At 50.5% G+C, this 22437-nt stretch overlaps 1 protein-coding gene across 2 annotated transcripts in view; it reads right to left on the bottom strand.

Moving 5' to 3' along the window:
* Positions 1-22437, bottom strand: part of DLGAP4 (DLG associated protein 4) — a 373686-nt gene that overhangs the window by 78654 nt on the left and 272595 nt on the right. For both annotated transcript variants that reach the window (XM_025186419.3, XM_075901397.2), the window contains exons 5-6: positions 12766-12983; positions 4128-4242 (exon numbers count right to left, since the gene is read on the bottom strand). In XM_025186419.3, coding sequence (XP_025042204.2) covers positions 4128-4242; positions 12766-12983 — 333 coding nt within the window. The remainder of the gene's footprint in view (positions 1-4127; positions 4243-12765; positions 12984-22437) is intronic.

The raw sequence follows: 22437 nt of genomic DNA on the forward strand, positions 1-22437 counted from the left end.
AATTTGGAAAGATTCAGGCTTGGATCAGTTTCAGATTGGAACTTGGCTGTTGGTACCTAGAGCTATAAATGGCTGGACAAGAAATCAAAATCTGAAGAGCCCCAGACTTTAGGGAAGTTTGGATATAGATCCAAATCTGTATAAAATGTGGTGACGTGGGCTTATCTCTTGGCTATAAGGCAACCTTGCAGATTGACATGACACAAGGGACACTGAAAGAGAGAGAAACTGTAGTCTGCTTCCCTGGACAAAGTATGAAAGATACTCTGGGAAGCTCTTAGAAATGGCCAAAGCGAGGAAGAAAAACAGTGCCCAACGTTGGGAGGACAAAGGGTGACATCACAAACAGCCTCACAATCTGCCACCTAATCACACATGGACAGACACATGAGATGGACACGCTGGCATAAATCCTGGATTAGCATCAGTACTGGCTGTGACTTGGAGATGGGGGCGGGGGAGTTTCAATGCTTTATAGAACCCCAATAGTGCTGCAAAACACATCTCAAGTTCAGAGGGCCAAGGTCAGCTGTTAGGAACTCCAGTGAAGCATAGTTACACCAGGGCTGAGTTTGATCCAGACACTTGGTGCATTCCCCTGGGTAACACTGGTGACCTTTGTAATGTTAATAAAGTTATTGAAATGGAAGTAAATGTTGTATACTGGGATCCCACAGCAATGATCAAGAGATCATTCATACTTGGTGTCTGGATCAACTCCTAGTGACGACTAGGGACAGATTTAATTGGGAGCTGGATGGAATTTTAAGTAGTAACCTTAGTCAGGGTTAAGTACAAGCTAAGGATTCCTTCTGCCCAGGGCTCAGAGGGAATAATGCACCCAGCTGTTCCCAGTACAGATCTGGGCTCAGACACAGGGTCTGGCTACACTGGAGCTAGAAGGTGCAATCTCCAACTTGGAACCATAGAATTGTAGGACCGGATGGGACCTTGAGAAATCATCTAGTCCAGTCCCCTGCACTCAAGGCAGGACTATGTAATAGCTAGACCATTCTGACATATATCTGTCTAACCTGTTCTTAAAAACCTCCAATGAATGAGATTCCATAGCCTCCCTTGGCAATTTCTTCTGGAGCTTAACTGAAGTTTTTTCCACTGTCCAATCTAAACATTTCTTGCTCCTTGCTTCTGATCCTCAGAAGTTAACGAGAACATGTTTTTTCTCCCTCCTCACCATAACCGTAGGGCTATGTCTAGACTGGCATGATTTTCTACAAATGCTTTTAACGGAAAAGTTTTTCCGTTAAAAGCATTTGTGGAAAAGAGCGTCTAGACTGGCACTTTTTGCGGAAAAGTGTCCGTGCCAATCTAGACACGGTTTTGCGCAAGAAAGCCCCGATCGTCATTTTCGCCATCGGGGCTTTTTTGTGCAAAATGGTTCTCAGCTGTCTACACTGGCCCTCTTGCACAAAAGTATTAGCGCAAGAGGGCTTTTTCCCGAACGGGAGAGTCATTGTATTTGCGGAAGAACACTGACAATCTTACATTAGATCGTCAGTGTTCTTGCGCAAATTCAAAGAGGCCAGTGTAGACAGCTGGCAAGTTTTTCCACAAAAGCAGCCTAGATGTATATGAATTCCTTTTCCCGGGCTTTTCTCCTCTAGACTAAAAACAAACTCATTTTTCAATCTTCCCTCCTAGGTCCTGTTTTCTAAACCTTTAATAATTTTTGTTGCTCTTCTCTGGACTTTCTCCAGTTTGTCCACATCTTTCCTGAAATGTGGCATCCAGAATTGGGTACAATACTCCAGGTATCAGCATGAAGTAGAGCTTAAGAATTAATTTTTGTGTCTTGCTTACAATACTCCTGCTAAAACACCCCAGAATGATGAGTATTTTTTTGCAACAGTGTTACATTGCTGACTTATATTTAGCTTGAACTCCACTATGACCCTCAGATCCCTTTCTGCAGTAGTTCATCCTAGGCAGTCATTTCTGATTTTCTGTGTGTGCAATTGGTTGTTCTTCCTAAGTGCAGTGCTTTGCATTTGTCCTTTTCATTCCATTTATTTCAGAGTATTTGTCCAGTTGTCCAGATAATTTTGAATTTTCTTCCAAAGCCTTTGCTACCCGACTCAGCTTGATATTGGCTGCAATCTTTAGGCGTGTTCTCTCAGTGCCATTATCAAAATCATTGATACTGAAAGATATATCCTGGCTAGTTCTGATTAAGTTAGGCCAATAAAAATAGCAATATAGCTGCCGCAGCATAAGTCACAGGAGAAAGTAGCTGCTACAAGTGCAGCCCTGTCCAAGACACTAGGTACATGCTCAGAGTGGCTAGCCTCTCCCACCTACCCGCCCCTCACCTCACCATGCTGGCACTTCTCTGTTTAAGGCACAAACTCAATCAGCAGTAACACTGATGTGTTGTATGTCTGCCCAGCCTGCAATTCAGACACCCCCAGTGACTAGGTCATGTGTGAAACGAGTATGCTGGTCTCTAGCTATGTCTCTGGATAGTAAAATATCCAGCGTGTTAAATGTAATAAATACTTCCTGGTGGATATTATTTGGCATTTGTTTAGCATCTTCTCTTGAGGATCTCAGAGTACTTTACAAAGATCTATCCCCATTTTACAGATGGAGAAACTGAGAGGTAAAGGAGCTACAACCCAGAATCCAAACATCTGGACTGGAAGGTTCCAGTTGGCCTGTCTTGCTCTCCATCGCTCTCTAGTGGATGGGAACAGAACTCTGATTTCCTGATGTCCAGCCCCACTCAAACCACCACACAGGGCTGCCTTCACCTAGCACGGGCTATGGCAAACTTGGCAGTGTGTAGGGAGGGCCGGCTCAGGAGCAGCATGGGGTGTGTGTGTATCTGTGTGCACACACGCATAGCGTTAATATGGTCTGTTGATATTGATGGAGGCTTGGTGTGATTGGGTGAAACAGCCTGAGAAGGCTTTAGGGCTACCTGCCTGTCTAATCTCCAGCAAGGGATTTAGGGGAAGGGCGAATTTTCTTTCTACGGGCTGAGATAATGAGGCAAGGGCCTGAAACAGACTCAGTCCAGATCTACCCGATAGACTTACTTGGCAATAGCTACATTGCTCAGGAGAGTGAAAAATCCACCCCCCTGAACAACATAGTTACTGACCTTAACTCTCCATGTGGACAGGGTTGCACCAGATTAGACCTGGATTGCACACAAATTTGCACCAGTTCCAGGGTTCTGAGGTCTGTTCAAGGTCATTAGATCTCCAGCCATCACCTCTCTATGGGCAGTGACCCACGGCCCTCTCCCTTCAGGCTTTAGGCTTGCAATGCCCCTGCAATTCTCTGTGCTTGGTCTAACCTGAGTCCAGGGGGTGCTGCTCACTCTCCCCCAGGAATGATGACAGTGGGTCCCAGCTCTCACAAAGCGCAGCACATTTATTTTAGGACACAAGCATCACAGAGAAAGTGGAGAATAAACCAACAGACAGGTGACATGCAAGCTGTGCTTACCAGGGGTTACCTATTTTTCCCATAGAGACCCCAGCACTGTCCCAGGCTCTCAAACCCGCCCAGCAGAGGTTTGCCCTCTTGGTTATAATCTCAGGTTAGTTTAGGGATCACAGAGAGCCTCCCACCCCGCAGTTCAGGCTGGCCTTTTCCCATCACAAGCTTTTTCCTTGTCTCCTGGGTCTCTTGAACCTAGTCTGAACCAGTCTCTGCAGTTCCCCCAGCCAATAGTACTTCCCAGGAGTGGTAACCGCTCCAGAGATTTGCAGTAATTTACCTGCCACTGATTTGGTTCCTGGAGGATGTTTGGTAACCCTCCCCAGCTGGGCTAGAATCCAAAAGCTACCTCCCAAAGATACAGATAACATTTTCACAGGGGAAATGTTACCAGTCAGGATGAAAGTCATTAGCAGAGCTGTTTGCTGGACTAACAGCAGGGATTACATGGCTGACTTCGGGTGTGCTGGCAATGCTGCAATAGAGTAGCTTCATATGGGCTTCACTTTGTGGGGGTGAGGAAAAATTCAACCCACCCCCACATCTCCTTCTGCCTAGTCTTACCAGTCCCCTTCCTCTATCTCTGGGAAGGCCCTACCTGCATCTTGCCTGCCCTGCTGTGGCCGGCTCTGCATGGAACTGACGCTGCTCACGCTCACCTGGCTGATGCAGCTGGACTCATTGATGTTGTCAGGGAGCTGGTTGTATTCTTCCTCCCAGCTTGGGAACTTGGGAGGTAAGAGGATCTCGACGGAGTCTAGGCGGTCCAGGCTCCTGTGGAGCAAAGGAAGAGAGAGACTCAGAGGAAGCCACAGTCTAGCAGTGGCAGGAGAGGAGGGGATTGAGCCTCCTGTGAGGATTGGTGATATCTAGGCAGTACCACCAATAACCCCCAGTGCAACCAGCCAAATCTTCCTCCTGTAGGAAAGGGCAGGTACGGAGGGAAATGCTGCCCTCTGGCACCCTCCACGGGCTCATCTGTGCAGCGCAAGGAAGTCCAGAAGCCAGTCAGGCTGGCTACTTCTAAACTACACCCCTCTGTCGGAAAGTGATAGAAATGTAGCCGTGTTAGTCTGGTGTAGCTGAAACAAAATACAGGACTATGTAGCACTTTAAAGACTAACAAGATGGTTTATTCTGAGGAAGTGGGGCTGGCCCACGAAAGCTCATCATCTAATAAACCATCTTGTCTTTAAAGTGCTACATAGTCCTGTATTTTGTTCCCCTCTGTCGGCAGAGGGATGTAAATCAGGCGTATCAAAAGTGCAAATGAAGCCGGGATTTAAATATCCCACGCTTCATTTGCATAATGGCAGCCGTCGCTTTTTTTCAAAATGGGGCTTTTCGAAAAAAACCTGGCAGTTTAGATGGGACATTTTTGACAGAAATGCCCCATTTCGAAAGATCCTGTACTCCAAAATGAGGAGTACAAGATCTTTAGAAATGGGGGCACTTCTGTCGAAAATGCCCCGTCTAAACTGCTGTTTTTTCCCAAAAAAGCCCCATTTAAAAAAAAAAAGCAGTGGCTGCCATTATGCAAATGAATCATGGGATATTTAAATCCCGGCTTCATTTGCACTTTCGATACGTCTAATTTACATCCCTCTGCTGCCAGAGGGGTGTAGTTTAGATATAGCTGCTATGTCTACACTACAGAGTTTTTTTGGAAAAACGTCTGTTTTTCTGTAAAAACTTCAATTACATCCACACTGCAATCGCATTCTTACGAAAAAAAATCGAAAGAACTGAGGGGTTTTTCCGAAATCGATAAACCTCTTTCTACAAGGAAGAAGACTTTTTCCGAAAGAGCTCTTTCAGAAAAAGGCATGTGTGGATGGGGAAGAGGGAGTTCTTTCGGAAGAAGAGGAAAGAGGAAAAAGCACAGGTGCCCTGCTGGCCATTCCGTCCATAGTAATCACAGATTACATGCGAGAGAGTGTCCATTCAGTGTGGATGCTATCTGTTGAAAAAGCAGATCGCTTTTTAGAGACGCTTAGAGATGCTAGATTCCCCCCATCCCTGTCCCCCAAATTAGACCATCACAGAGAAGGGGATTAGCCTAGAAGCTGCCTGCCACACTGGATTACACTCCACTCCTCTAGGTCACTGCATGAACAGCAAGCATCAAACACAGGCGGTGTGGGCCAGTAGCGAGGGTGTGATTCATGAGACAGGGAGTCAGCAAACCTGGGCTCTCTTCCTAGCTGTGCTGACCTAGGCAAGTCACTTCCCAACTGTGAAGCTTTGCTCTGCCCCCAGCCTGCAACTGGGGCCGGTCGAAGAAGGGCTTTTGATGGAAAGTGGCTTTTTTTATGAAATTCCTGAGCTGTTCTAATCAGAAACTCTTCTGGGCAAGGTCTGTCCTTCACTGTATGGGTTTGCAGCCCTCAGCACAAGGGGGCCCTCAGCTCAGCTGCAAGGGGCTGCTGAAAGACAAAGAATAAAGTTGGCCCAAACATTGGTCTCTGTGGCATTCTGGTTACCCAATGCCACACACATGGCTTATCACTGCTCTTTCATCACAGTCTTCTTGCAACGTGTGTCCTGCCCAGCGCTATCCCCATTCAGATAGCGGAGGGAAAGGGAGCGTTTGTCGACATGAAATTATATGCTCTTGCTTTGATGGGGTAGGGGTGTCATGTGCATACTCTGGTCTATCTCCCGATGTCATTAGACTGGCTCTCATGATCATTGCAATGGGACACCCAGTGTTGCTGACTCTTTTGGTTGCCAGACTTGCAACATTTGTGGGGGGTTTTAAAGCCCCAGGGTATGAGCTACCAATCTCAGCTTCCAGTTTTCATCAGTTTTCTGTACCCATAGAGAAAAGCCCCTTTTAGGCTCCAATACCATGAGGCAAATTCTAAAGACCCGCCCTCAAGATTCTGGAGGACTGATTCATGATTTGTGACAGTTTAAGGTCGGCATCACTGGACACGCGCCTTCTTTCCTCACAAGGAGTACACCCTTCCAGCATGACAGCTGAAGCTAGGAAGGAACAATCATGTAACAGGGGAGCAGCTCCGCTCAGTATTCCTCTCAGTTCCCGGAAAGGAGCAAGGTGGGTGTCCTCCTCTCTGCTTTCCAGGTACGAGATGGAAGGATGATGGGGTGTGGTGAGGGAAGGGAGACTCATTTATGCAGGAGACAGGGAAAACAGCAGGTTCAGCAGCATCTCTACTTGTGCCACATCTGTGCTAGGCAGAGTCTAGGCAACATCCCAGTAATTCAAGGCCACATCACAGGCGTGCAAGGCTAGTTCAGGCGCTAGTAGCTATCCCCTTCAAATCACATCTGAAGAAGTGGGCTGTGCCCATGAAAGTTCATGATCCCATCTACATGTTTTGTTAGTCTATAAAGTGCTACCAGACTGTTGTTTTTTAAGTTTACCCTTCAAATCAGTTCTGAGTACTCTGAGCCACTGACCTATGATGGATAACCCCCCCAGCATACCCCATAGACAGGAAACAGTGTTGGGCAGAATCCGTGCCTAACCGGGGCAGCCCCTAGGATGATCCAGGAATACCGGACTATCTCTTGGGACATGAGTTTATACAGACATATACACCTGGCAGGATAACCCGGAATTGCCACTAGATGGCGATTCTGTTCCACAGAACTACATCTCAGGCACTGAGCCTTGCTGGACATGCTGAAGCCCTGTAAGCCCTTCCCGCCCCAAACTCCTGCTAAGCAGAGCTCTGAGACTCTCGGAGGCTGTATGGTAAAGCCTAGTGATACTTCTGGATGGCTGTGGGCAGTGCCACACAGTGACCTCCAGGGAGGCCTTGGAAAGCAGGCAGCAGGGCTCACTCTGCCAGCCTCTGTGCAGCCACCAGCACATAACTCAGGGCTGTTTCCAAGGACTCCAGTTCAGCCTTGACAGTGAGGACCCGGTCCAAAGCCCTCTGACAGCAACAGGACTCTTCTCATTGACTCCAATGAGCTTTGATGTCTGTGGTCCTGCTGTGATCGCCTGTGGTGGAGGTCTGCATAATCCCTTCTCTGCCCCGCAGGGCTGTGAGGAGTAGCTCAGCCCTCCCTGCAGGATAATTTGGCAAATGTTTGTGTCTAACCATCTGTGGAGATGCTGATGGGAGAGTAAGGAAAGGAAGAATCCTGTGGCTGTTTATCCATTGCTCCCCACTCATCCTGCTTCCAAGCAGATTGCCAGGGAAATGCGCTGGGAATGGAGGCCACAGGGTTTGCTTTAGTCCTAAGGGTTTAATGTTGTCCCCTTACACTGTCAGACTCACCAATAAAAAGTAACAGCAACGTCACCCCCCTCATGGTTGTCCCACAACATTGCTCAGCTACAAGGAGAGAGCTGGGCCCAAAACTCAGGGGGGCTTACTCAGGGCTTCTTGAGCAAATCTCCCCTGGAGGGGCTTGCCTGAATGTGGACGGCAGAGTTTGACTTCATAGTGCACCCTGGATGTTAACAGCCTAGGGCTCCTGTTGGACCAACAGAGGCAAGCACCAGTCTTGCCCAGATGGTGGAAGCCCATCGGCTGACCTCAGGTGGTGTCCCATACCCTCCTCACTGCAGTCTTTGGCATTCAATGCATCACTTTCATCAAGCTGACTCTGCACAAAAGGGCTCTTTTTGGCTGTTTGGGGAACCTGGATACCCCTCTTTGCTGGAGCAGGAGGATGGGGAGGAGTGGGGCAGGAGAATTAGCGATATCATTTTGCATGTGCATAGGGCCTTCCACTTCCCAATCCCATGCGATTTAGCCACATTCTCTGCCCCCTATGAGGAGGGTCAATACTATTAAGACTATTTTCGACATTAGGGGAACTGAGGCAAAAGTGCTGTGCCCAGGGTCACACTGTTTGTCTGTAGCAGAGCTGAGAATCAAACTCAGGAGTCCTGACTCACTGTTCTGCACCTCTGTTCACTCTATCAAGATCTTGAGGTTCCTCATCTCCCTGTTTCTATGTGGACTCCAGGCACCCCCATATGACATGTCATATCTCCATTTATCTTGGCCAAGACCAGAGACTCAACCTGCTGGTCTCACTGCAGATAAACAGTCTCATTCATTGGCCTTTTCACGAAGCACAGGCCGGTTTTAATGGGCAACTGAGGGAAGGTTTCCCACGTCTGGTGAGAAGCCCTGAAAGGGCAGGAGCAGCAGCAGGTGCTCTTGATGCTTGTTGGCCAGTCTGGATCTGAACTGCCCGCTCCTGATCAGGGAGGGGACTCCAAGCAAGCGGCACCTACTAGTAAGTGGAGCTGATGAAAAAGCAAGGCAGGGAGGCCAGCAGGTGGCGCTAGGCCTCACACTGTTGCTAGGAGAGAGGATGGTCTAGTCTGGTACCAGTTAGGCCTGGGGCAGCCTCTGGCCTGGCTCGGGGGTTTTGTGTAGTCTGGATACGTTCAGTTTGTGCCCAAATCTTCCCATTCCTCTTGCCCACGTGGGAATGAGAGAGCAGGCTGGGCACGGGAGGCTCTGCGCTGCCAGGAGAGCGCTCTTCTGCTGGCATAAGAACTCCACCTTCGCCGGGGCGGGGGGTGGGGGGGAAGCACTGTCCATGCCGGCGCTCAGGTCAGCATGACTTACGTCCCTTGCAGGGTGGCTTATTCACACCCCTGTGCGACACAAATTACACCGACGTAACCTTGTAGTTAGACAAGCCCCATTCACTCCCCTCAAGCCCAGTCCCTAGGCAGGGGCAGCCCGTCCATATAAGCAAACTAGGTGGTCGCCTAGGGCGCCAAGTTAAATGGGGCGCCAAATGGTGGTGCAATATCATTGAGGGCTTTGGAGGTGGGGGGCCGATTGCATGGCTCGCCAGTTGCTGGCAGCTAGTCTAGGGCCACCCCTGTCCCTAGGGCCAGTGCACATGGTGTCTACAGGGCAATGTAGTCCAGCCATGCTGGTCCCTATGAAGTCAGGGGACCTTTTCCAGCCCTGAAGAAGGGTTCTGTGTGGCTCAAAAGCTTGTCTCTGCCCCCAGCAGAAGCTGGTCTAACAAAAGACATCATCTCCCCCACCTGGTTTCTCTAATGACCTCTTGGACACTAGTTTGCAGCTAGATGGAGTTCACTGCTTGAGAGCCAGCCAAAACTTTCTTGGGCTCAGTTTCATACTGTGCCTCCAAATAGCTCCTCCCCACTCGTGTGTGGCCACATGCAACATTTTCTCAGGGCTGAGGCATGCAGAGCTGAATGTGATACCTGAGGGCCCAGTTCTCCTCTCCTATGTGGCTGTAAGTCAGGAGAACCCATAGGGAAGTCACTGGGTTCATGGTAGTGTTGTGAGAGGAGAGCCAAGCCTCGGGACAGGGGCTAGTTCCTTGTTTGGGGACCAGATGCTCTCACAATGCCACCCTTTAAACTCTGTTCTTGTTCCCACCAGATCACACGATAAAGTCACATCTCCTCTGCAGTCAACTACTGCTCTGAGGTCTCTGCACATTGCTGCTCCCCACCCTGTTGGGCTGTGTCTACACTGGGCCACTTATTCCGGAAAATCAGCCGCTTTTCCGGAATAAGCTGCGAGCTGTCTACACTGGCCCTTGAATTTCCGGAAAAGCAACGACACTCTACTGTACAAAATCAGCCGCTATTCCGGAAAAACTATTCTGCTCCTGCTCGGGCATAAGTCCTTATTCCGGAACACTGTTCCAGAAAAGGGCCAGTGTAGACAGCCCAGTAGTCTTTTCCGGAAAAAAAGCCCCGATCGCGAAAATGGCAATCGGGGCTCTTTTCTGGAAAAGCGCGTCTACATTGGCCACAGACGCTTTTCCGGAAAAAGGGCTTTTCCGGAAAAGCACCCTGCCAATGTAGACGCTCCTTTTCCGGAAAAACTGAATACGGAATAGTATTCCGTTTTAAGCAGTTCCGGAAATTCATGCCAGTGTAGACACAGCCTAGGTGTCTCTGATTACTTCCCCAGACATATTCACTTGTATTATTCCAAGCTGAATGGCATTTGGTTAATTTTCTGTCTCCACATTTACCCCCTCCTGGTCCCTTTGTGCTAGCTCTTTGTCTTCTCTGGAGTTGGCAGCATCTCCCACTTTTTGTCTCTTCTGTGAATTTCAATCCAGTGCTGTTAAGGGGCTCAGGGACTCAGCACCAGGACAGGTAGTGATGGGAAAGCCCAGGGAGCAACTGTTTACAGAGTGTGGCTACGTCTACACCGGCATGAATTTCCGGAAATGCTTAAAACGGAACAGTTTTCCGTTATAAGTATTTCCGGAAAAAGAGTGTCTACGTTGGCAGGATGCTTTTCCGGAAAAGCCCTTTTTCCAGAAAAGCATCCGTGGTCAATGTAGATGCGCTTTTCCAGAAAAAAGCCCCGATTGTCATTTTCATGATCGGGGCTTTTTTGTGGAAAACACTACTGTGCTGTCTACACTGTCCCTTTTCCGGAACAGTTTTCCGGAAAAAGGACTTTTGCCCGAACAGGAGCAGCATAGTTTTTCCGGAAAAGCAGCTGATTTCTTATAGTAGATTGTCTGTGCTTTTCCGGAAATTCAAGGGCCAGTGTAGACAGCTCGTGGCTTATTCCAGAAAAGCGGCTGATTTTCCGGAATAAGTGGCCCAGTGTAGACACACCACCTGTGTGTAGCAGCATTTGCTGCATATACAGGTAGGGGCTCCTCATCTCTCAGTCTCCCTTGCTACAATTAAGTCTCTTCACTCTCTGTTGGGACCCCAGACAGCTGAGTTGTGTCCTTTTCCGGAAATGCTTAAAACGAAACAGTTTTCCGTTATAAGTATTTCCGGAAAAAGAGCGTCTACATTGGCAGGATGCTTTTCTGGAAAAGCACTTTTTCCGGAAAAGTGTCCGTGGCCAATGTAGACGCGCTTTTCTGGAAAAAAGCCCCGATAATCATTTTCGCGATCAGGGCTTCTTTGCGGAAAAGACTACTGTGCTATCTACACTGGCCCTTTTCTGGAATAGTTTTTCCAGAAAAGGACTTTTGCCCGAACAGGAGCAGCATAGTTTTTCCGGAAAAACACTGACAATTTTACAGTAGATTGTCATTGCTTTTCCGGAAAAGCAAGTGGCCAGTGTAGACAGCTTTCAAGTTATTCAGGAAAAGCGGCTGCTTTTCCGGAATAAGTGGCCCAGTGTAGACACAGCCCTGGAACCCAATGCTTGGCTTTGGTTCTCCCCTCCTCATCTCATCTTTTCCGGGTGTCATCCTCCACATAGCTTGGCAACACACCCAATCCCCTAGCCCACTCCACGCTCCATGCTCCATGTGCCTTTCACTTACAGATGCTCCCCAGAATCTTTTGGATTAGCCGCCATAGCACATCAGAAAAAGGATTCAGGGATCCAAAGGCCAGCATATGAATGGGAATATGTGGCCATGCTGGGAGACACTGTGCTAAAAGCTGTCTTCCATGTTTCAGCAGCTTCTTGTGTAAGCTTCACTCCTCAGTAAGAGCCAAATCCTTTCAGATGTAAACCAGTGTAAGTGCATTGAAGGCAACATACATCATCAAAATACTTGTCCTTATGTCTTCTTCCTACTGGAGACAGAGATCCTGTGCAATTCAAACCCCTTGGCTGTGTCTATATTGGCACCCCTTTCCGGAAAAGGGATGCTAATGTAGACTTCGGAATTGCATATCCTCTGTGGCATTTGTATTTACATGGCTGCCGTTTTTTTCCGGCTTGGGGATAAGCCGGAGAAAAGCGCCAGTCTAGACGTGATTCTCCAGAAAATAAGCCCTTTTCCAGAGGATCTCTTATTCCTATTTCAAGAATAAATAAGAAATCCTCCGGAAAAGGGCTTATTTTCCGGAGAATCACGTCTAGACTGGCGCTTTTCTCCGGCTTATCCCCAAGCTGGAAAAAAGCGGCAGCCATGTAAATGCAAATGCCGTGGGGGATATTTAAATCCCCCGCGGAATTTGCAATTCCGAAGTCTACATTAGCATCCCTTTTCCGGAAAGGGATGCCAATGTAGACGTAGCCCTAGGGTTATTTTAGAATCACTAGGGAACAAGCAACTGCTTCATTCCTCCACCTTATCTTCATCTCTCCATTTGTCTCCTCCTCTTACTCCCCGCTTCCCAGCTCCCTCTCCCAGGGTGCCCAAACTCTACCCACATGAGGGCAGCATTGATAACTTCCCATGAGGCCAAACGTCCCACTCAGATGGAGAAAATGAAGGCGATGGCACCCCACACCATCTTTAATCTGGATGCTGGAAGGCCCAGCATGGAATGCTCCAGGTTAGATGTGGATGCCCTCAGTAGAACTCCCGGGCCCACTCCTGGGTTTGACGCTAAAGCCCTGGCGTGCAAAGGATCCCTAAGCCAGTTACCTGTGTGTGGTGCTCTGCTCACTCAGGGACTGTTGGGTGGCCTTGAGGTAACTCTGCCTCCGAGCTGCTGTTTTCGGAGACGGTTTGGGGCTGGTTTCCGAGTCTTCACTGTCATCATCCCCCATGGCTTTGATGTAGCTCCCACTCCGCATGCGCCGGCATGGGATCTCGTTGTCTTTGTCCCGAGACAGCGTATTGTTCCACTCTCCCTGAGGCACCTGGAAGAACAATGCAGCACCCTGATGGTCCATGTCTAGGAAGGAAGGAAGGAAGCTCTGGAAGGAATTGGAATGCGGGAGTTGGAGGAACCATAGCAGGTCCCTCAAGTCTGGTATCCTGGCTTCAGACGTGGCTAATACCTGACACATCAGAAAAATGGAGAAAACCCCTCATGCTAATATGCATCTGGCCAGCTGCGCTGTGCTGTCCGTGCTCAAAACAATTCCTTCCTGGCTCCGAGTCATTGCTATATGCCACGAAGCATGAAGCTTGATTACCCCTACCTTAGCATGTCGATTATTCTAGGGCTACATCTAGACTACACGGCTCCGTCGACAGAGCCATGCAGTCTAGACGTGGCCTAGGTGTCCAGCCCTTCCTTACGCCCAGCTACCTGTAGCATTTCTGACTCTGAATTCCCAAGGCAAAAAGTGCTGCAGGCTGGCTCTGCACTGCAGAGAAGATTCATCTTTGTGCAACAGGCCGGCCCCTGCTCACTCCCAGCAGGCCTGAGTGGGCTAGCATGGTGTGCATTGCACTGGGGCTGAAGCAATAGTTTGCTTTTATGAACACTGCTTTTCCAGGCCTCTGATTTCATGGCGTGACGCTCTCTCGTTCTTGCTATGGGACTGGATACAGGGTTGCAGAGATGATGATTTTTATCTTCACCAGCCACCATGAATTGTCAGCTAATGCTTGATTCATAGAGCTGTCAGTGGACTAAAACCTGCCATGAGACAGATGCAAGGAGAATAAAGGCCATTGACTTAGGCGGATCTCACTTTCTAGTATCCTCAAACAAGCTCACAGACTTCCAGCTGAAAGGCTCAGTTCTGCCACCCTTAGGTTGATTAATCCCTTACTACATAAACGGTCTCACTGAAATCAGCGTGGGTAAGGGAGGGTGAACTGGGCCTGAGCGTTCCTAGTGGCTTTTCACTAAGGAAAGCTAGCAGGCAGAGAATGGTGGTTCTGTGGATGAGGCACTGGCTTTGGCTCCCTCCTGTTCTCCAGAACGTCTGCATTGCCTTGTGCAAGTGACTTTGTGTCTCAATTCCTCGCCTGTAATGTTTCCCCTATTCTCTACCTATGTCGTCCCATTGGACGGGGGGAGGGACTGTCCCCTACTGTGTGTCCATACAGCACGCATGGGGCTCTGGTGATACGGGGGGCTGCTACGTGCTACCATAATGTAAATAAAAATAGACCTGGCCAAGGAACCAGGGACTCCTGAGTTTGGACCCATCTCTTCCTCACACTGTGCCTGGCTGTAACTGCGACCCCTACGCCTTGCTGCTGCCCTGCACCCGTCCTAGAGAGGAGTGAAGTGTGGCCACTGGCCGTGTGCAAGTCACATCACCTGAGCTGGCAATGCCTCTGCAGCAGAGCAAGTCCTAGTTCCCTCCCTCCCTCCCGGGCTGCTGGGGGATGGAGAAGGTGACTGGAAATGCTGAGTGCAGTCTCAGGGTAAGTGCTGTCAGACAGGAGGTTAATCTGAGACAATGCTCCTTTTCTTGTTTGCATCCCCCAGCCCCAAAGCCTCCTTGCAGGAGAATGAACTTTTCTCACAAAGTCCCCTAGGAATGTTTTTGTGCCCTGATCGATACCTGTAACAACAGGGCCATGAACACATATCGAGGCGGGAGGAGGTTGGGGGGGGGGACCCAGGGCAGGCGGTCTGAGCATGGGAAGGCTTGAGAGCTCCTGCTATAGCCAAGCGTGGAGGTTGTTTGCTCGTGCCACATTGCTACTCTGTCGGCATTTTGTGACCACAAGCAGCCAGGTCCCTAGTCCGGCTGGCCAGGCTCACTGTGTTTTCACTGAAAAAAGAGCCAACCAGACTGAGTCTTGAAGTGGCCACCTTGGGAAGCCAGGCGCCTTATGCAGAGCTGGATGCTTAAGAGGTAAGAGAACCAAAGCAGGGACACAGGAATGGTCAGAGCAGGCCAGACCGATGGCCCGTCTCATCTGGCTCTGGTATTCAAGGGCCAGCTGCTTCCAAGAAAAAGGAAAATGCAGGAAAGCTCCATCTGGCCAAGCATGTACTAAGCTGCCCTTGGGCCTCTGCTCCCTGTGTCCCACCCCTGCCCTGGCAGTTAGCAAGTGGCCTACGCCCTGCACAGGAGAGTGGAGATTCTTATGGGGCAGATGTTATGGGGAATTTGTGTCTTGACAGCTGGGCAAAGTTCCAGCACAACATGTTGGGTGCTGAAGACTGTGTTAGATCGAAATCATTGGGGGATGTCTACACAGTACAGTTATTTCGGAATAATGGCCATTTTTCTGAAATAACTATGCGAGAAGCCTGCCTCGGACTAATTTTGAGGCTTCCCTCAGTGTAGATGTGCTATTTCGAAATAAGCTGTTTCGGAATAACTATTCCAGAATAGCTTGTTCTGAAATCTCTGTGCAGCGTAGAAGTAGCCCAGGAGGGCTCGGCTGGATAAAGCCCCTGAGATGCCCCTGCAGCTCTTACTGGTGGCTCTGGCTGAAATCTGGCCAAACTCCCATGAAAGCCAGACCCAGGCCCTCTTTTTGGGCTGGGGTTTGGTTAGGATTGCCAGATGGTTTAACCAAAAATACCAACCCCCCCCCCCCACCACCAAAAAACCCCACCGGGGAAAACATTTTGTTGAGGGAAAAAAAGGAGACCAAAGTTGTTGAGCAATAAAATAAAATAAAACAAAAACAGCATGGCCCCTTTAAGAAGCTTTTTGTATCTAAGAGGCTGCCATCGACTGGCGACCATCCTGTGCCTCCCTGCTCCCGGCCAGACAGCTCCTCCGCAGAGCCAGTTACGCAGCCGGGGGCGGGTCTGGTCCCAGTTCCTGGGTGTGTCCAGGTGTCCGGTATTGACCCGGCCGGTCCGGTATTTTCACCCCCTGGCCGGGAAGAAATCAGAAAGTGCCAGTCATTTCAGGTGTCCGGTATTTTCTGATTTTTTTTACTGGACAGGAGCAGAAAATACCGGACTGTCCGGGTCAATACTGGACACCTGGCAGCCCTAGGTTTGGTTCCAGGATTCTTGGCCTTCCCCAGACTGCTGGGCCCTCTCTCTGTCAGTCCCCCCAAAGCCACTTGCTGCTTGACGACCCGGGTAGGGCGCCTCCTGAACGGGAGGTGATCAGCTGCCGCACAGCCGAGGGCGCTGTGCTGGAGCCCAGGCTGAGGCTACTAAACTCCTGACACTTGCGACACATTCAGTGCAAACCTCCAGTGGGGAGAGGTTTGTGTGTCGCTGCTCCAGTCCCAGTGCTTAGCTCAGCCTCAGGGGGTGCTTTGCCTCTGTGATCTCCACCCAGCTCTGTGCTCTGGCGCAGGGAGTGCGCCCCAGGGCAGGTTGGCTGTCCACACAGATCACAGGGCAGAGAGCAGTCACCCCTGGCTCCGGAACATGCTGCTGCTACCTGCAGTGTGTCCCTGGCGATGGTGATGGATCACACTAATAACCACCTTGTTCTCCTCAAATCACCTGGGGGGATTGGCTTTGACCTTTCCTAATGAAGGTGACAAGAGGCTTCTGGAAATACTTTGCCACCTCCAAGTCACGTCTGACTGGGGATTGGATTTCTCCGCCTGCCTTGTCCTTCCCTTGTTAATTGCACGTCAGTGCACTCACCCGCCTGGCACTGACAGCCCTCATGGCACCAGCCTGCATAGCTGTGTGCCCATCGCAGGGCTGGCAGGTCGGGAGCAGGAGTCCAGAACCCAGCTGGGGAAATAGAAATGTTCCTTTCTCGGCATGCTACCTGCCCTGGACCCAGCATGGGAATGAAAGAGGCTGCTGATACAGCTCCACAGTTACATACACACTGTGAGAGACGGTCCCTGCCCCAGAGAGCTTCTCCACTGGGAAAGACAAAGGATGGGAGAAAGGAAGGATTGCCGGCCCCCCTTTCCAGGTGGGGAGGTGCAGCCCAGAGAGGTTAAAGCCTTGATTTGCCAAACTGACTTTTGATTTTGAGAGTCCAACTGGAGGGGCCTGAATTCCCAAGGGCAGCTGCTCAGCACTTTCTGGACCCCCTCTAAGATATGTTGGGCTTGCACCATCCCAAGCCACTGGAAAATCGTGACCTAAGTGACACACCCACACAGCTTACAGTCCATAAGAACTCAAGTCCTGGGGGTTACAGTGGAAGAGAAGCTGGATATGAGTTAACAGTGTGCCCTTGTAGCCAAGAAGGTTAATGGCATATTAGGGTGCATTAAGAGGAGCATTGCCAGTAGATCCAGAGATGACATTATTCCCCTTTATTCGGCTTTGGTGAGGCCACATCTGGAGTATTGTGTCCAGTTCTGGGCCCCTCAATAAAAAAAACATGAGGACGCATTGAAGAGGGTCCAGTGGAGGGCAACCAAAATCATTAGGGGGCTGAAGCACATGACCTATGAGGAGAGGCTGAGGGAGTGGGTCTGTTTAGTCTGCAGGAGCGAAGAGTGAGGGGGGATTTGATAGCAGCCTTCAACTTCCTGAAGGGAGGTTCCAAAGAGGATGGAGAGAGGCTGTTCTCAGTGGTGACAGATGGCAGAACAAGGAGCAATGGGCTCAAGTTGTGGTGGGAGAGGTCCAGGTTGGATATTAGGAAAAGCTATTTCACTAGGAGGGTGGTGAAGCACTGGGATGGGTTCCCTAGGGAAGTAGCGGAGTCTCCATCCCTAAAGGTGTTTAAGTCTCGGCTTGACAAAGCCCTGGCTGGGTTGATTTAGTTGGGATTGGTCCTGCCTAGAGCAGGGGGCTGGACTTGATGACTCCTGAGGTCTCTTACAGCTCTGTGGTTCTATGATTCTAAGTCTGCCTATGCCCAGCTCCCTGCCCTAAGCACAACATCATGCTGTGTGAGGATCTGCTGCTGGCTAGGCTAGTGCAGTACAAGCTAAGGGCTTGTCTTCACTACACAGTGGGACAGCGGATCAACGCTGCCACAATTGATCCACCGGCAGCTGATTTATCACGTCTGCTGAGATGTGATAAATCAATCTTCGAGCCCTCTCCCTTCAACTTCGGTATGCCACCAGGACGAGAAGAGTATCAGATGGGACAGCAGCTCCTGCCAGCCTTACTGCATTGAAGACACTGCAGTAAGTATGTTGACTTCAGCTAGACTATTTGTGTAGCTGAAGTTGTATGGGTGTGGTGTGTGTAGTGCAGAGTAGGCCAAACACAGCCCCCTATGCAGCAAGGCATTGGATATTCCGAGATGCCCACTGAGTAATTACCTTGAATTCTACTGCCCAATAGCTTTTTGCTCGGGCAGTCTTTTGACAAAGCCACATGAAAAGGCATTAGTGCCCTAACACTGACACAATGGGGCTGTGTCTACATTGGCACCCCTTTCCGGAAAAGGGATGCTAATGTAGCACTTTGGAATAGGCAAATCCGCGGGGGATTTAAATATCCCCCGCGGCATTTGCATTAACATGGCTGCCGCTTTTTTCCGGCTTGGGGAAAAGCCGGAGAAAAACGCCAGTCTAGACGTTATTCTCCGGAAAATAAAGCCTTTTCCGGAGGATTTCTTATTCCTACTTCCTTTTTCGGAAGGGATGCCAGTGTAGATGTAGCCAATAAGTTTACCAGGAAGTACTGTTATTTTCGATATCTTGATGAGTAACTGTTAAACAATCGTTTTTGTCTTTAAGTCTAAGCAGTGGTTGATAGAGAATGGCCTCAATTCTTTAAAAAAGAATAGGAAAGCAGGGGCCTTGGTCTTTTGGCTGAGCTGCACCTGAGGGAAGGAGCCAAAGATCCAGGATGGGGAGACAGCCCTGGTTTGGAGTAGAGATGTGAACGACTAGTCGACAAGTCAACTATCTGATAAGCAAATGCTTATCAGATAGTTGACAGGCTGGTCGACTAATCAATTCTGCCCCCCTTGCTTCCTCTCTCAGAAAGAGGCAGGAGGGGAAACGAGAGGGAGTTCTTCAAAGCAGCAGCGCTGCATGGAGCCTGGGGCCAGATGCCGGGTTCCAGGAGGCAGTGCTTCTTTGAAACGCCGCATGCAGCCTAGTGCTAGCTGGGGTGTCCCCAGGCTGCATGTGGCATTTCAAAGCAGCAGTGCCACATGGAGCCCAGGATCAGCTGGGGACTCCCCACTGACCCCGGGCTCTGTGTGGTGCTGCTGCTTTGAAACGCCACATGAAGCCTGACTCTTGGGCTTCACCGGGCTGCATGTGGTGTTTCAAAGAGGCAGTGCTGCGTGGAGCCCATCGTCTGTCCCCAGGCTCCATGCAGTGCTGCTGCTTTGAAGTATCCCCTCCACTTTCCCCCTCCTGCCTCTTTCTGATAGAGGCAGCAAGGGGGGGTGGGAATTGATTAGTCAACTAGCCTGTTGACTATCCGATAAGCATTTGCTTATCAAATAGTCGACTAGTCGTTCACATCCGTACTCCAAACCAGGGCTGTCTCCCCACCCTGGGTCTTCAGCTCCTTCCCTCAGGTGCCTGATGCCGGGCTCCCTGTGGCATTTCAAAGTGGCAGCATTGTGTGGAGCCCAGGGTCAGTGCTGACCCCAGGCTCCACGTGGCATTTTTGCCTTTGAAGTGTAGGAACAGCCCTAGTGCTGTTGCTTCACTTCAAAGGTGGAGGTTCCCTATTGGCTAATCGAATAGTCGATACAAAATGCATCGACTATTTGATTAGTCAATTACTTGATATTTAACATCCCTAGTTTGGAGGGGAAGCTGGAAAAGAGGGTTTAGGGTAAGTGTGAAAAAGTTTGTAGAGAGGTTTCAGTGTAGAATTAGCGAAGCTAATAGTCCCTCCTTCTTAGCTAAAGGAGGCTGTGTGTGGTAGGAGGGGGCTTTGAACGCTGCAGATGGCTCCCTGCCATACATCTGCCAAGAGCACTCCCTGATCACCCAAACAAACCGAGCGTTAACATAAAGGAAAGGCAGTGAGGTGGAAAATCCCCTGCTGGGCTGTGGGCGTGCACAGAGGAGACTCTCCATTACCATTGATTCTGCTGTAGCTGGCTTGTTGGGGAGTTTTAGAGACAACTAGAAATTCTGAAAGTTCACGTCCATCACACGCGCCAACACGCACGCACCCACACCGTGCGTACACACCTGGAAACATTCACACAAATACACGTACAGCTGCAAACATGCACATGGACATAGGGATGCAAAATACATACAATAGCAGACACCTACAAACTCAAAGGAGCACGTCCTCCGCCCATGCACATGCATGTATATAAAAGCATGCACACACAAGCATTTGAGCACATACGTGTACATGAACACACACAGGCAGACAGAATGCCTAAGGCTTCCTGTGGGGATTAAGCAGGAAGACACCAGAGGCAGGGCCAAAGCGGGTGCGGCGCAGGTGCAGAGAGCAGGGCTAGGGACTCACCTGCTGGCGTGGAACTGGGGGTCATAAAACAAGGTCTAATGTGCCCCAAGGATATAAACTCCCCTGAGATGACGCTAGTGCTTCCCTACCGAAGGGAGCCATGGCAACAAAGTATCAGTCCAGTGGTCTCTAAATGGGCTGTTCTCAGCAAGAGTCAGAAGCCCCCCCCCCTTTAGCCGGGCCGCCTGACCACCCCATTCACAAAGCCGGATTGGTTCCCACAGCTTTCTACCACCTCACAAGGGCAGCCCCAGAGCCCCAGCTCTTCCCTCTGTTGGGAGGGAAGGAAGTGGCCTGCTCCCAGCCCCATGCTCCCATCCCACCCTCAGTCTCGGGAGGCCTCCTTCCACCCACAGGCAGCTCTCTGCCCAGGGGAAGCTGACTTGTTTTGTCAGGTCCCACCTTCCCCAGGGCACAGCCCCTCTCCAGGCTTGGGGGCTAATGCAGTCCCTGGCTCAGCTGAGAACAGAGTCCATCCCTGGCCAGAGTCCATCCGCCCCTTTGGGACCCTCAGCAGTGCTAGCCCAGGGTATGTCTACACTACAGCGCTAATTCGAACTAACTTAGTTCGAATTAGTTAATTCGAACTAAGCTAATTCGAACTAACGCATCCACACTAAAAAACTAGTTTGAATTAGTGTTTTGCTAATTCGAACTAGCATGTCCACATTAAGTGGACCCTGAAGCGGGGTTAAGGCTGGCCGGAAGCAGTGCCGGCAGGGCATCAGAGGAGGACTTAGAGCGTGGAGCTGCTGTCTCAGCCTAGCCGAGGGCTGTGCTTAAAGGGTCCCGACCCCCACCCCGAACAGACAGTTCTCAGGGATTCCCCGCTTGCAAAGCAGTCCTGGCTTGGAGTGCCCTGAGTGCCCACATTGGGCACATCACAGCACTCGGCCATCAGCCCGGCTGCACTTGCCGCAGGCTGCCATCTGGGGAGAGGGGGGCAATTGAGGGGCTGCAGGAGAGCTTCCACCCCCAGAAGCCCACAGAGCCAGCCCAGTCCTCCCCATCGGGGGCTCGTGCCCCATTCCTCCCTCACCTCCTTCCACTTACCCTTCCCTAGCCCCACTTCTTGATGTACAAAATAAAGATAACGTGTCTTCCAAAATGGAATCTGTCTTTATTGAACAAAACTGGGGGAGACTGGGAAAAGGAGGTGGGAGAGGGGAAGAGAGAGGCTGGGACAGGGGAGGGCAACTAAAATGATCAGGGGTTGGGAACAGGTCCCATATGAAGAGAGGCTAAAGAGACTGGGACTTTTCAGCTTAGAAAAGAGGAGACGGAGGGGGGACAGGATAGAGGTCTCTAAAAGCAGGAGTTGGGTGGAGACGGTGCATATAGAAAAGTTCTTCATTAGTTCCCATAAAGAAGGACTAGAGGACACCAAAGGAAAGGAATGGGTAGCAGGCTTCAAACTAGTAACAGAAAGTTGTTCTTCACAAAGCAAAGAGTCAACCTGTGGAACTCCTTGCTGCAGGAGGCTGTGAAGGCTAGAACTGGAACAGAGTTTAAAGGGAAGTGAGATCAAGTCATGGAGGTTGGGTCCATGGAGTGGTATTAGCTAGGGGGTAGGAGTGGTGTCCCTGCCCAAGGTTTGTGGAAGGCTGGAGAGGGATGGCACGAGACAAATGGCTTGGTCACTATCTTCGGTCCATCCCCTCCAGGGTCCCTAGGGTTGGCCACTGTCAGCAGACAGGCTACTGGGCTAGATGGACCTTTGGTCTGACCCAGTACGGCCATTGTAAGCTCAGGGCTCAGGGTCGGGGGTCTCAGTGGACTCCCTTGATTTTCATGCACACCTGCTCCTGGGTGGCCAGGCTGGCAGCTCTCCTGCCCAAGCCGGGCACTTTCCTGTGCCTAGTGCGGAGATTGTGGACGAGGTCCACGATGTCTGCACTAGCCCAGGCGGGTGCCCGCCTCTTGCGGTCCCGGGCAAGCTCCCGGGAGCTGCCAGCCTGGTCCTGGGAAGAGGGGGAGGGCTGCGGGGTATCGGGTGGTTGGCTCGATCCGTGCCAGGTGCAGGGTCTGCTGGCTGGGTGCTGGTAGGCTTGCACCTGGCACAGGCACCATAGCCAGCCCGTGCCCCTTTAAGGGGTCCA

This window comes from Pelodiscus sinensis, chromosome 17 (genome assembly GCF_052426305.1).
Source record: "Pelodiscus sinensis isolate ZL-2025 chromosome 17, ASM5242630v1, whole genome shotgun sequence".
NCBI classification, from domain to species: domain Eukaryota; kingdom Metazoa; phylum Chordata; order Testudines; family Trionychidae; genus Pelodiscus; species Pelodiscus sinensis.